Genomic DNA, 12,835 nt, shown 5'->3' with positions numbered 1-12,835 from the left:
GTGTATTTAGTCCTTGTATTAAACATATGGAGCAAAGAGCTATATATCTTGTCTCTGAGCTGAGGGTACAAGTTAGTGGGCTGAGTTTCAGCTTTCAAACACCAGACTCCACTGGAAGCACAGACTCAAATTCCAGCAGGGATGACTCTGTCTTTTATCCTTCTGATGTAGATAAATTGAGCACCATGCAATTTTCTGTTTGTAACATTTGAATGAGCTCCTGCAAACTGAAGTGCAGACTCCTCTGCCTGGGCATTAACAATCATAGAGCGCCTTTCCTAAGAATAGGGGTTTGCTCCAGCTCCAGTCCTGTTAGCCAAAATAGCCTCACCCGACCAATGGGGTGCATTGTGCTATGCACCTGGCTGATTCTCTCAACCCCAGAGGTGGGTGATTTATAAAGTACTTTTGGATCTTTGGAGAGGCAAGGTGCTACATAAATGTAACCCTGTTATAAATCATATTTATTTACTATTATTTATTTTGTTATAGGGCAAGTGGCAGCACAATGCAACTAAGAGGTAGCATGACTGGTGGGGCATTAGGACCCAGAGGTTGCTGGGTGGAAGAGGTAGAATGCCTCTCTCAGTGTCTGTCATTCTCACTGCCTCTGCAGCTTTGCTCCTGATCTCCTTCCATGGTGACTGACCACCTCCTGCACGGACAGAGAGCAAGAGGCCTAGTTAGGACGTCCTCTCACTGGCCCAATGGCATCTCCCAGAACTGTAACCATTGTGGCTCTCTCGGTGGCTCTGGGGCTTTTCTTTGTCTTCATGGGGACGATCAAATTGACCCCAAGGCTCAGCAAAGATGCCTACAATGAGATGGTGAGTACAGCAGCAGTGGCAGTGATGGGAGACATACTGCTAGCAGGGCTGCATGTTCTTCTCTTCCCCACAACCTTGCAACAGGAGCAGCCATGCAGAAGGAATTTCTGCTGGAGGATATACAGGCAGCAATGCTGTAGAGCCTTGAATTCGGGGGGGGGGGCAGCAGGAAGCTCATACTCCTCCCTTTTTGGTGTTAAACAAAGAAACAGATAAAACTCAGCTGCTGAGAATCAAATCTTGCCGACAGCCCTTGGTCTGGTATTGTTTGAGCTAATTTTGCAGGTAATCTCTGATGAATAAAAAGAGGGAGGGCAGTGCAAGGAGGATGAAATCTAAAGCCAGTCTGGTGCCCCTGTGGAAAGAGGGGGAGACCAGGACCAGTCAGTCACACAGTAAGGAGTATTTCCATTCCCCTTACAAGAAAAGGACTTGGGGTGGAGAAGGGGAATGTGCCTGTTTTGAAAACCAGATACTCAAAGGTCCTTAAACTATCTGTGCCTCAAAATGGAGGTGATGACACTGAATGACCCTATCTCCCAGGGGTTGTGAGGATTAATTAATGACTGTAAAGCACTTTGAGATCCTTGCAGAAGGTGCTAGAAAAGGACTAGATATATTATCATTCTCCTCAGCACCAAGCAATGAGCCTGCCTGCCTCTCTGTAACACCGGAGAGGGGTTGGAAGGAGAGCAGGGATCAGCATACGCATATGTCTGTCAGTCAGTGAGTTTCCTTCACTCTTTCTGCCCCGCCGAATCTGCTGCAGAAATTGACCTGCTGCGAGCTGCAGGCTGTCAATGCAATTGTGCTTAATTCCCTCTTCTGTGGTTTTATGTTTCATTCTCTCTTCTTATTTACTAACATGGCTAGAAGGTGTTGCATGCTGAGGTTCTTTGGATCCCCGGGAAACAATGGTGGAAGCTTCCAGCACATTCTGTTCTCTCTCTTCAGTGCACCTGCTCAGCTGCCTTCCCCTACCCTGTTTCCCCGAAAATAAGACATCCTCCGAAAATAAGGCCTACTTACAGTTTTGCCTCTCGTTGTAATATAAGGCATCCCCCCGATAATAAGACCTCCCCGATAATAAGGCATCCACCGATAATAAGGCATTTTTCATTTCTGAAAAATAAGACATCCCCTGAAAATAAGACCTAGCGCATCTTTGGGAGCAAAAATTAATATAAGACACTGTCTTATTTTCGGGGAAACAGGGTACCTCCCAAACAACATCTGAGTCTCAGTGGCCTGGCCGGTGCCCACAGAATGGGTCTCTCAGTAGGGGGAGGGTGTGAAGAGATGACTTGTGTGACCGGGCGAAAGTAAGGAGAGAATATCCAGAAGCCACAGCTCCCAAGCTATGATAAATAAATGTAAATAAATAAGATTTAACAAACAAGATTTTAAATTTAAACACACTACAAAATCCTTGATCACTATGATTATAATTCTTTGCTCCTTTCTGTTTTGCAAACTTAGTGAATTAGGCCACACAACAGCTCTGTGTGGGTAGGTAAAAATTATCCCCCTTTTATAAATCAGGAAACTGAGGCACACAGATTAGACACAATCACCATTATCTGTATTATACTGTATTGCAACATAGCCGTGGCCCAATAGAACCCCATGGTTTCTTGTAACTCCATGGGGAAAATGGAGTTCGAACTCAGATCCTGATGCTCCAAAAAGCACAGGCCCCTGCAACCGAGCTAAGGGAAGAACCTCTGTTAGCAGTTTACAGCATAGGACCTAACACTGAGCTGAGAAGTTCTAAGTCCATCCAAAGAACATACTCATGAATCAGTTCATTACAGCATTAAAAATATCTAGTGATTAGGGAGTATTACTGCCAAATTTCATTTTTAAACCAATATTTTTTATACATCTGATTACAAAGATTGCTGCTTTGGGAAGAAGCTTTGCTTCAAAGCATATTTTTAAAGCCTGAAAATGTAGGTTTGGAACAGAAATGCTAACATCTTTATAGCAACAAGAATGCTGTGACTTTTGTGTGTGTGTGTGTGTGTGTAACACATCACCAACTGCTCTTGGGAGGGAGTGTCAACTTTATAAAGCTGAAAAAGCAAAGCTGTCTGCATGCATCTGACTGCATGTTCTGACCACGTTTCCATAATGACATTGAGAGCACTTGTACAGAGAAATTGGCTAAGTCACTGATTCTTACCGGTCAGCTTTGCTGATCTCGTATTAGATCAGAACTGATTGGAATATCTAAGTCTACCATTTCTCTCCTCCTAAGAAAGATGAAAATGGGGTGTAAATCCAGTATGTCAGGAATATCTGTGGTGACCGGTACACTCCAGTGGAAGTGAAAATAGTGTTAGGCATTGTTAGTAAACCAGGGGCTTCTTTAAAACCCAGAAAAATTGAAAGTGTGTTCAAAGAGAAAAAAATTCTCACTGGGTGATGCTAGAATGCAAGAGCTTGAATATTCGTGGGGAGGTAAGTTAGCTTGTTTTGTACAATACCTACTTTTCTCCCCTTGGCAAATTGGAGTCGGTGGGGGGTGGAACAAGGTTGTTATTAATAAGGCTGTTTGTAAATCCAGCATAACCCTCAGAACCAGGATGACAAATGCCAACCTGCTTTCTGTACAGGAAAGAAAAGATCATAAAAGGGTATGTGGAGAGAAACAAACTGATCTAGTAAATCCTACCTTTGATGTACAGCCCTCAGCTAAGTCTCCACTGTATGTGAAGTTTAGAAACCTGGGAGTTTCTAGGCCACTTAGAGATTCACCATGCATCTTGTTTTTATTTTCTGTCCCTTGGCTCTGCAGGGACTAAGATGCATTATTTAGGATCTTCCTTTTAATTAAAAAGGCATGTCAGTTTGGGGGAGAGATTTTTTTTTTGACAACCCTTTTCTGCATTGTTAATTTTAACAATAAATAGCATCTTCAGATTTTAGTAATTCATTTCCCAAGAACATATAGAATGTGTGCCCACTACACTGTGTCTTAGCCAGTTCCTAGCCTAACAGGTACTGCCTTGTATTCCCATCTCAAAGAATTATGTTTTCCAGTTAGGAAAGACGAGACCATGAAAGTAGATACTGAGAGTTGGGGTGAGTGGGAATATTGTTCCAACAGATTCCCTAGTGGGGATGCCAAACATTTGCTGTATAACACCCCAGAGGTATCTATCTATACAACAGTGATGAGTGAAGTGATCTTTATGTACAGTTTATATATGAGGTTAACTCAATAAAACATTGAGCAATCCTGTGGGATGAAATGTCAGATATAGTCTATCCTTCTCCACCCTTTACTGTTCTCCGTTAATGAGTGCTGTACATGTACAATTGTTTGATTCCAGAAACGAGCCTACAAAAGTTATGTCCGGGCCCTTCCCATATTGAAGAAGATGGGAGTCAGCTCAATCCTTCTCCGCAAGAGCATTGGTGCCCTGGAGGTGGCATGTGGAATTGTCATGACACTGGTGCCTGGACGCCCCAAGGACGTGGCCAACTTTTTCCTCCTGCTGCTTGTGCTCGCTGTACTCTTTTTTCACCAGTTAGTGGGTGACCCACTCAAACGCTATGCCCATGCCCTTGTCTTTGGGATCCTGCTCACTTGCCGCCTACTGATCACCCGCCAGCCTGAGGAGCAGCCATCTGAGAAGAGGATCCTGTTGGTGAATGGTGATGAGCAGCCACTTGCCCACGAGGCAGCTCCTGAGAAAGGCAAAGTAAAGGTGTCTTAGAGGAATGCATTTGAGGGACATGGACCCTCCAGGCAGCTCTCTCCAAAAAAAAAAAAAAAAAAATTCAGTTTTTTTATTATTTTTTGTTTTGTTTGTTTAAAGGGTTGCATTGGGGGCTTAGGAAACACAGTGTCAGCCAATCACCACATGATGGCTTGTGCAACCCAAACACCGTAGAACTACCCTCTTCCCTAACCATATCCATACACATTGTCTTTTAATTAGTCCATGGAGGAAAAATGTACCTTGTTGAATGTGTGTTCATGGGAGGAAGCCCCTACTCAGAACCACCTCTGTGACAAATCTTCTGTGTGGAATGGTTATGGGGAAAAAGATCTGTGATCCCTTTATACCTCACCTGCCTGGGTTTTCCCTTTTGCACAGAGTTTAACACTAGAGCAATGAACTGGACAGAGAAACTGTTTTTCCTGCTTCCCGTGAGCCAATTGTTGCATCCCTTCCACCTCTCTCAGTGGAGAGTAAGGATTATGCGTTAGAACTGTCCAAAGGTTGGTATTTGCCCAGTAATAAACCCATGTACCTGTTGCTGGCAAAAAGAGCAGCCATGGTCAGTGTCTCCCTCCAAAAATAAATAAGTAAATAAATAAATCCCCTTTCCTGCCAACTGCTCACCCAGACTTTACGGAATTGCCAGCTATTGTTATGGGTGCCCAGGATCCTCATTCCACATTCACACAGGAGGTCACGGAGCAAGTAGGGGAGCAGTCTTGTCACAAAGAGCCTGATTCTCTGTGTTATATCTGAAAATTTGGGAGATGCATTTAAATTTTGTTACTTTTCTTGGTATTTGTGTGGTTTTTTTTAATTACTCATGAAAATAAACTTTTTGAAATTTGAAGGAAAATGTCTTGGCAGAGTTGAATGTCTTCCTAGAATGACATCTGCCTAAAAGTCCCTTCCTGGTTGAGTATGACCATTTCTATCAAGGAAAGGAAAATGTAGTGCTGAAAAGTGCTAGATAATGCACATTGGAAAGAACAATCTGAACTACATCATTGTGTTCTAAATTTACTATAACCATTTAAAAAGCAACAGAGGGTCCTGTGGCACCTTTAAGACTAACAGAAGTATTGGGAACATAAGCTTTCGTGGGTAAGAACCTCACTTCTTCAGATCCAAGTCTTGCATCTGAAGAAGTGAGGTTCTTACCCACGAAAGCTTATGTTCCCAATACTTCTGTTAGTCTTAAAGGTGCCACAGGACCCTCTGTTGCTTTTTACAGATTCAGACTAACACGGCTACCCCTCTGATACTTATAACCATTTAAGAAAGGGACTGACCATTATTATGACCATTGAAAAAATCTCTGCTCAGTGTGAAGAGGCAATCAGAAAGGCAAACTTGCTAGGGTATACGAAGAAAGAGCTAGAGAATAATACTGAAAATATTATTATATAAACCAAGGATATGTATTAACCTGGAGTACTGTGTCAGGTCTAGCCATTCACTTTGCCCCTTTTTTAAGAATGTAGCAGACATAGACTAGGTGCCACCTATATTGCAGAAACTTTCAATCCCAGCCCTTGAAAAATTGTATTCAGCACATTAGACAGCATTCAACTGCATATATGTTAAGGATGTATCCATTGTTAAGGGAGAGCTACCATTTTCGTAAATTTGTTCTGCATATATATAAACGCCCCCGTTTTTATTTCAAGTTCCCTGAGGTCTTGTCATGATGCAGTCATAAGGATACCTTGCAGAACAGATTAGGTTGGGGGTGAAAAAAGACATTTATGGGGAGAACTGTGTGAATACGGGGGATTGAGGCTGACATTTGCAGAACTTCCAGTTGTGCTTAGTTACCTCTCACAACAGCTGTCCTGGAGAATACAGCGAAAATTATAAAAGAGACCATGCTTGTTACAGAATCTTCTGTTTTAAGGGACTACCCCAAAGTCAGCCCAAATGCATATGTAGTTTGTTCCACCTTCTGAAGTAATTTCTTACCTGATACCCAAAATTAAATGTCACTGTGTTTATTTTTAAAATATCTTTACAGAACCACCAAGACATGCACATGCTTAAACTAAGTGTCCACAGTTGTATTGCTGTGATCCTCTGCATGTCTGCCATTCACTTGTGTCACATCTAAAATTTACATAAAGCTTTTGGGAGCAGGTTCATGTCTTTAGTGAAGTACCTCATATAGCTTTGGACACCCTACCAATAAAGCATAATCAGCATAAAATCTTGAAAATTTCATCAATTTGATGCAAACTAGAAGCACTTCATATGCCACGAAAGCCTGAAAACCTTCCCATCTCTCCACCTCCATCCCCTTTTCAGAGCCTTTACAGTTCCCCCACATTGGACTATTATTATGACCCCCAATTGCAGCTACATCTTTCATTAAAGAACAAGATAGGGCCTGCTTTTTGAAGGCCACCAACAAAACTCTATATGCCTATATTGGGTTGCCCTCTCTCCTTGCCCCAATGTGTGTTGGCATGCTACTTTTGGAACATTAGTCATTCCTGCTTGCTAGAGGTGAAGAGGTAAGGGGCCAGAAATTGAATCCAGGCCCCATGCATGGCATCTTATCATGCTAACTTCCCCTTTCAGCCTCCTTTTTACTCCTCTCATTTTTTCCTCCTTTTGCCTGTAAATTCAGCAATGTCCCCTCCCATCATGCTGCCACCACTTCAGCTCTGCTGAGGGCAGCCCCTTTCAAGGGCCTGTCCTCCCTAGAAACAACATAGGAGCTGCAAGAGAGATACCTTGCTTGTTGCGAGTGGCACTACAGTGACTTCCCTGATAGAGGCACAGGGCTTGCAGGGCAAAGCCTCTCTTTGTGGGAGTCAAAAGGCAACTCTGACAAAGCAAGAGGGATGGTGAGTTGGTGCATTGACTTCAAGGCTTGCTGAAAACCCCACACCCTCTGCTGTGTTTCCACTTGCACAAGGCATGCCAGAGCACATGTTGCTGCCCCTATGCTGAGGTGCATTGGGATATGTGCACAGGGGTGGACAGGCATATGCATGTGGGTGGGCAGCAGGCATGTGTAAGTGGGCATGGGCAGGCTGGCTTGGGCAGGCAGGTGTAAGTTGGGTTGGGTGAATAGGCAGGCAGGCACGTGTAGGTGGGCATGGGGGTGGAGGTGGGCATGGCTCCCCTGCACGTTCCTGGGCACAGGGCACACAGGTCTGTTCATGGGCAGGGGTGTGTGAACGCCTCAGAGACATCAGGTAGGAAGCCTCTGTTGCCTCTGCACCTCCAGCACACTGGGGAAGAGGCCCCCTGGGCTCCTCTGCGGGCAGGTACTACGTGGGCTCTCTGCCTGTCTGCCCCCTGTGTGGTGTGGCGCTGCCAGGGAAGGGGGCAGCCCCCTTGCCCTGATGAGGGAGGGTCCCCTACATAGGCCTGGCCCACGCTCGACCTCGCTCTTGGCTAACTCAAGGTTCTTCCTCCGGCCCGCGCGCCAACACCCCTGCAGTCGCGTGACCCCCTGACCCTGACCCAACCGACAAAAAAAAGTCCGCCATAGCACTGAGCACGCGCATAGCTCAGTCACCAACCTCAATGACCCTAATACGCATGCGTAAAGACATCCCGCTCCTTCCCCCCGCCCGCGTGGGAAGTTGCGCATGCTCACAAGGAACATTGACGCTCTCATGAGGTCAGTTTTTGTCCGACCAATCCTCACCCGCGAGCTCCACGCGCGCGCGCAATGATCACCTCCTCGCTCTAACTACTGCCTTACGATTGCGTTCTGCGCATGCGTAGGGAGTGGCGCGGGGGTTTGAATTGATTCGGACGGTTAAAAAAAAACCCGTAACAGTGGAGTCAGGTAAAGGGGATGTTACCATGGCAGCGTGGGCAGCCACCTGAGGAAGTAGATATCTGGGGGACAGGCGTGTTACGGGGCCGGTCGGTAACCACCGGCGGGGGAGGGAGGCGGGGGCTGGCAGTCCTCGCGCAGGGCCCAAGGGCTGGCAGCGCAGGATAGCTGGGCACCTCGCAGGCCTGTCTGAGGTCGGGCTCTGAGCCTCGCTAGGGCCGGGACAGCTCCGAGCAGCGCGGGGGCCTTTGGGTGCTCCAGGCTGAGGGCCCCGCTGCGGGTGCCGAGCGCAGGGCAATGGCCCAGAAGATGGGGAGCTGGGAGCGCGGGGTGTGAGCCCGCAGAGCAGGGATCACTAGACATGTGGGAGATGGGCAGCCTCCTGCCTGATTTCACTGCTCACGGTCCTGTTTCTGTCTCTGCATTGTTCTTTTCCCCCTTTACTGGCAATTCAGAGCTGTGGGTTATTTAAAGGGGCCCTGTCAACTTGAATGTTTAAATATTGATTATTGTAGAATATATGTGTTTGTTTTTCTGCTCTGTTACTGATATATCTAAGAACCTTTCTAGCCAGGGGGACTTCGGTGGCCTGGAGAGACAACAATACCAAACTGCTTGTGCATGGGATAGAATAGTAATCCCCAGCATTTCTTCTGTTTTGGTTATTTTTGCTAACTTTTTCAGTGTTATGTGTTATAATTGTAAATGTCTTTCAGACACTTAATTTTCAAGATGACATATTCCCCTTAAAAAATTCCTACGTGTGAGCTTTCCTTCATCTTTCTCTGCTGGAGGGAAGAATTGGGCTTGTCTGTACACACTGGATGGCCTGTGTATATAGATACTCTTCTAACTGGGTTATCTGACCTTTCTGGGGCACATGCTGCTCTAAGTGGTTTATGGCAAGTCATAGTTAGTTACTTTATGCCGAATCCTGTAGTGGGTTTGTTGGAAAGGCTGTGGATAAACTGACTTTCATCTTCTTGCAGGCAAGTGGCTCTTTGATGTTCTTCAACTGCTGGAGGTATATCTGGCTTTGGGGCCTTGATTTATATTCTTGCCTCTTTGGGGGAAAGATTTGGGACCAGACTGGCAGATGAGTCAGTACTTAATTCGCCCTTCCCAGCTGGGAGACTGAAGGGATGCAGCAAAGAGAGAATGCCAAGAATCCAAAGCAGGCTTTGCAGGTTCGCCGTAGTAGCCTCTCTGCATGGCAAATAGGAGAGAGAACAGCTGGCCCAAAGCCTGCGGACTTGAAAAGTGCCCAGAAACATGAGAAAGGGAAGCAGCAATCTGCCAGTGACGAGGCAGACAACAGCACACAAGACCATCTGGAGCAAGCTCTGACCTATTTTGAGAGGGGTAAGAGCAGTGATATAACTTTGCTTCTGATATTGAAAAGGGCACTATCAACTTGAAATGTCCATTTTTAAATGAGTTTAAAATAGTTTCACATGCAACTTGAGTCCATCTGGTTGTTTTTGTGGTTTTATAATTATTTTCCTATCTTGATTTTTTTCTTCTTCTCCCCTATTGCTTTGAGAAACACCCAGACAGAGAGAACAAACTATACAGGGGAACCATTAATGGGAGCTGTGGGTGGACAGCAGCTTTTGAAAACCAGGGTGTTTTCTCTTAAAGTGGTAAACTATGAGCAGAAGACAGATTTGGGGGTAGAATGCATCCCCGTGGACATACATATTTCTCAGGAGGATGATTATCAGGATGCACTTTAATCCCTACATTTTTTTTCCTTCTTTTAGTTAAAGACTACATTCCACTGAAAAAGAATGAGGTTCTGCAGAAACACTTGGCTACTGTGGAAAGCATTGCCCTGCAGAAAGGATTATCCCCAGAAGGACTTGATGTGTTGCTGAATGTGGCACTCAGTGGCCACCTTGGTAAAACATTCAGAAATTGCTAGCATGTCCACTGTGAATGTGTCTTCCTTCCCTCCTGCCACTCTCTTACCATATCCATGGCTTTGAGAGAATATGTTTTGGTGGTTGTATTGTCATGGTTTGTCCCTTACTGTAAATTTATAGCATCCTTAAAGTTCTTTAATGTACAATCTGAGTTTTTGCTAAAATAAGTGTAGCAAACTTAGTAGGGACAAGGAATACTTCGGATAAAAATTGTAAATATATACATATATAACCTATTGTCTTCAATATTTAAAAGAATACTGCTGTGTCGCTTACTTTATAAAATCTCTTACAGGCTTGTAGTCCCTAGAAACCTTTCTCTCCTCTTCCATGCTGGGGATTGTTTGGGTTTCTTCTCCACTGACATGCAGCTGACATGGCTGCTTATTTTTAGCTCAAACTTTTGCAATGTCTCATACAGTCAAAGGAATGGAGTGTCAGTGCAGACTTGATAAGTGTGTTTTTTTTTTTTTTTTTTTCAAAATTACTGACCACCATTTTGCTTTTAAATTGGTGATGAGCCAATGGATTTAAAACAAATAACAATCCTCCACCTCAAAAACCTAAAGATGCATGTTAGCGTGTGGAGGATATTTTTCTTCTGGTTATTTCAACTTTAGTAGGTCCCTTTTATTGGCATAAAATAATTGGTGCCTCTTTACAAAACTAAATTGCTGATGTGAAACTGACACTCTCACATTTTATATGTTGATAACATTACAAACCATGAGTGAAATTTTAAACACTTAATTCAGTTCTCACTCTTACTCTGATTTTACTTTTTCCCTTGTCTTGAGTAATCACAATAAACTAGTTGGTTTCACTTTCTAGCTCTCATGTACTAGCACCATGTTGCAAATGCTGTAATAGAATGCAGTTCAATATACTGTATTTGAAATTTTGAAAAGAGCTAGGCAGACATTTCTATTGGTCTTATGTTTACAAAACTCAATTTTTAGTCCATATTTGACCTGCCAGTTTCATTTCAACTTCCAATTTTCCCTCTTGTCAGACTGGTAGAGACCCTGTGGGGTTTCGTCTTTCTCTGTAGCGTGGGGCACAGGTCACTTGCAGGTTTAAACTAGTGTAAATTATTGATTCTCTGTAACTTGAGGTCTTTAAATCATGATTTGAGGACTTCAGTAACGCAACCAGAGGTTAGGGGGCTATTACAGGAATGGGTAGGTGAGGTTCTGTGGCCTGCAATGTGCAGGAGGTCCAACTAGATCAGGGATCGGCAACCTTTGGCACATGGCCCATCAGGGAAATCCGCTGGCAGGCTGGGAGGGTTTGTTTACCTGCAGCGGCCGCAGGTTCGGCCGATCGCAGCTCCCACTGGCTGCAGTTCGCTGTTCCAGGCCAATGGGGGCTGCGGGAAGCGGCTTGGGCTGAGGGATGTGCTGGCTGCCGTTTCCTGCAGCCCCCACTGGCCTGGAACGGCAAACCGCAGCCAATGGGAGCTGTGATCGGCCAAACCTGCGGACGCTGCAGGTAAACAAACCGGCCCGCCCCGCCAGCGGGTTTCCCTGACGGGCCGCATGCCAAAGGTTGCTGGTCCCTGGACTAAATGATCACAGTGGTCCCTTCTGACCTTTTAAAGATGAGTTTAAAATAGGCACACTAGTGCTTTACATCATACACCAGTATTGAATAGTGTTGGCTTGTAGTCCTAAATCTCTTTCGAGCACTGTCAAGCTACTGACTCAGACACTATATGGAAACAAAAGAACAGCTGCTAATGCATGTGTTTTTGTATTGTTTTCTTATGTTGTTTGTTCCTTAGTCAAATATTGGCTATAAAGAATTCCTGTTACTTTTGCCTGACTCTAACTAAAGAACTAAACGCTATTTAAATACTAAAGTCCTGGGGTGGTCTAATTTTATGTCCACTAGCCAATACCTGTAATTAGGATGAACCTGGCACTGGCTAGTAATATAGGAATATGAAGGTGGTGGTTTTTAGGTTTCAGGCCACTTGGATTTATAATCTGAAATGGTTTCGGATACTCTGACCTTATGCTGATTCAAAGGAAATTCCTTTTTTTCTCCAGCTCATACTTCCATAAACTCCAGGTATCTAGGCTAATAAAGGCAATATGCACGTCAACAGGCTGTATCTTTTTTTTCCTCTGAGTTACGCTGCTGTAAATCCAGAGTAACTGCATTGAAGCTAATGGAGTTGCACGTCTGTAAAACTGGTGTGAGGACAATCGGGTTCCTACTTTTTGACTATTAACCAGTCTTAAGGCTTTTTGTAAGAATTTTTTCCAGTAAGTCCTTGTTAGAGTCTTATTCCAGCCTGTGGTAGCTGCATATAGGTAAATCTGTCTCAGAAAGGACATGATGGTCTCACCTGCATATGACATGGCAAAGAACCTGGAACTTGAAGCACTGTCTCACTCTGAATGGTCTCTTTTGTAGCTGATACAGTAAATACTCGGATCTTGAAGTGCCTGATTCCAGCCTCAGTAATAGCAGAAAGTTCAGTGGTTTCAGCAGTATCCTGGCTCTGTGTTGGCAAATGCTCTGGCAGCACCCAGGTAACTTTACAAACAC

At 44.6% G+C, this 12,835-nt stretch overlaps 2 protein-coding genes across 3 annotated transcripts in view; both read left to right on the top strand.

The window, feature by feature from the left end:
• The first annotated feature begins 535 nt into the window (after nt 1-535).
• TMEM35A (transmembrane protein 35A) lies at nt 536-5,417 on the top strand. Its single transcript, XM_005285647.4, has 2 exons — nt 536-827; nt 4,166-5,417. The coding sequence occupies exons 1-2, from the start codon at nt 708-710 to the stop codon at nt 4,550-4,552; spliced, it is 507 nt and encodes a 168-aa protein (XP_005285704.1). The 5' UTR covers nt 536-707; the 3' UTR covers nt 4,553-5,417.
• Nucleotides 5,418-8,224: 2,807 nt separating this feature from the next.
• Nucleotides 8,225-12,835, top strand: part of CENPI (centromere protein I) — a 30,436-nt gene continuing 25,825 nt past the window's right edge. The window contains exons 1-4 of one of the 2 annotated variants that reach the window (XM_005285648.5): nt 8,225-8,363; nt 9,344-9,716; nt 10,118-10,255; nt 12,701-12,819. In XM_005285648.5, coding sequence (XP_005285705.2) covers nt 9,497-9,716; nt 10,118-10,255; nt 12,701-12,819 — 477 coding nt within the window. In that variant the 5' untranslated portion in view covers nt 8,225-8,363; nt 9,344-9,496. Of the gene's footprint in view, nt 8,364-8,454; nt 8,549-9,343; nt 9,717-10,117; nt 10,256-12,700; nt 12,820-12,835 lie in introns of those variants that run through there. The other variant, XM_042861552.2, reaches the window with a different exon arrangement.

The sequence above is a fragment of the Chrysemys picta genome, chromosome 9, assembly GCF_011386835.1.
Source record: "Chrysemys picta bellii isolate R12L10 chromosome 9, ASM1138683v2, whole genome shotgun sequence".
In the NCBI taxonomy this organism is placed as follows: Eukaryota; Metazoa; Chordata; order Testudines; family Emydidae; genus Chrysemys; species Chrysemys picta.
This window is presented reverse-complemented; position numbering and strand designations above follow the sequence as displayed.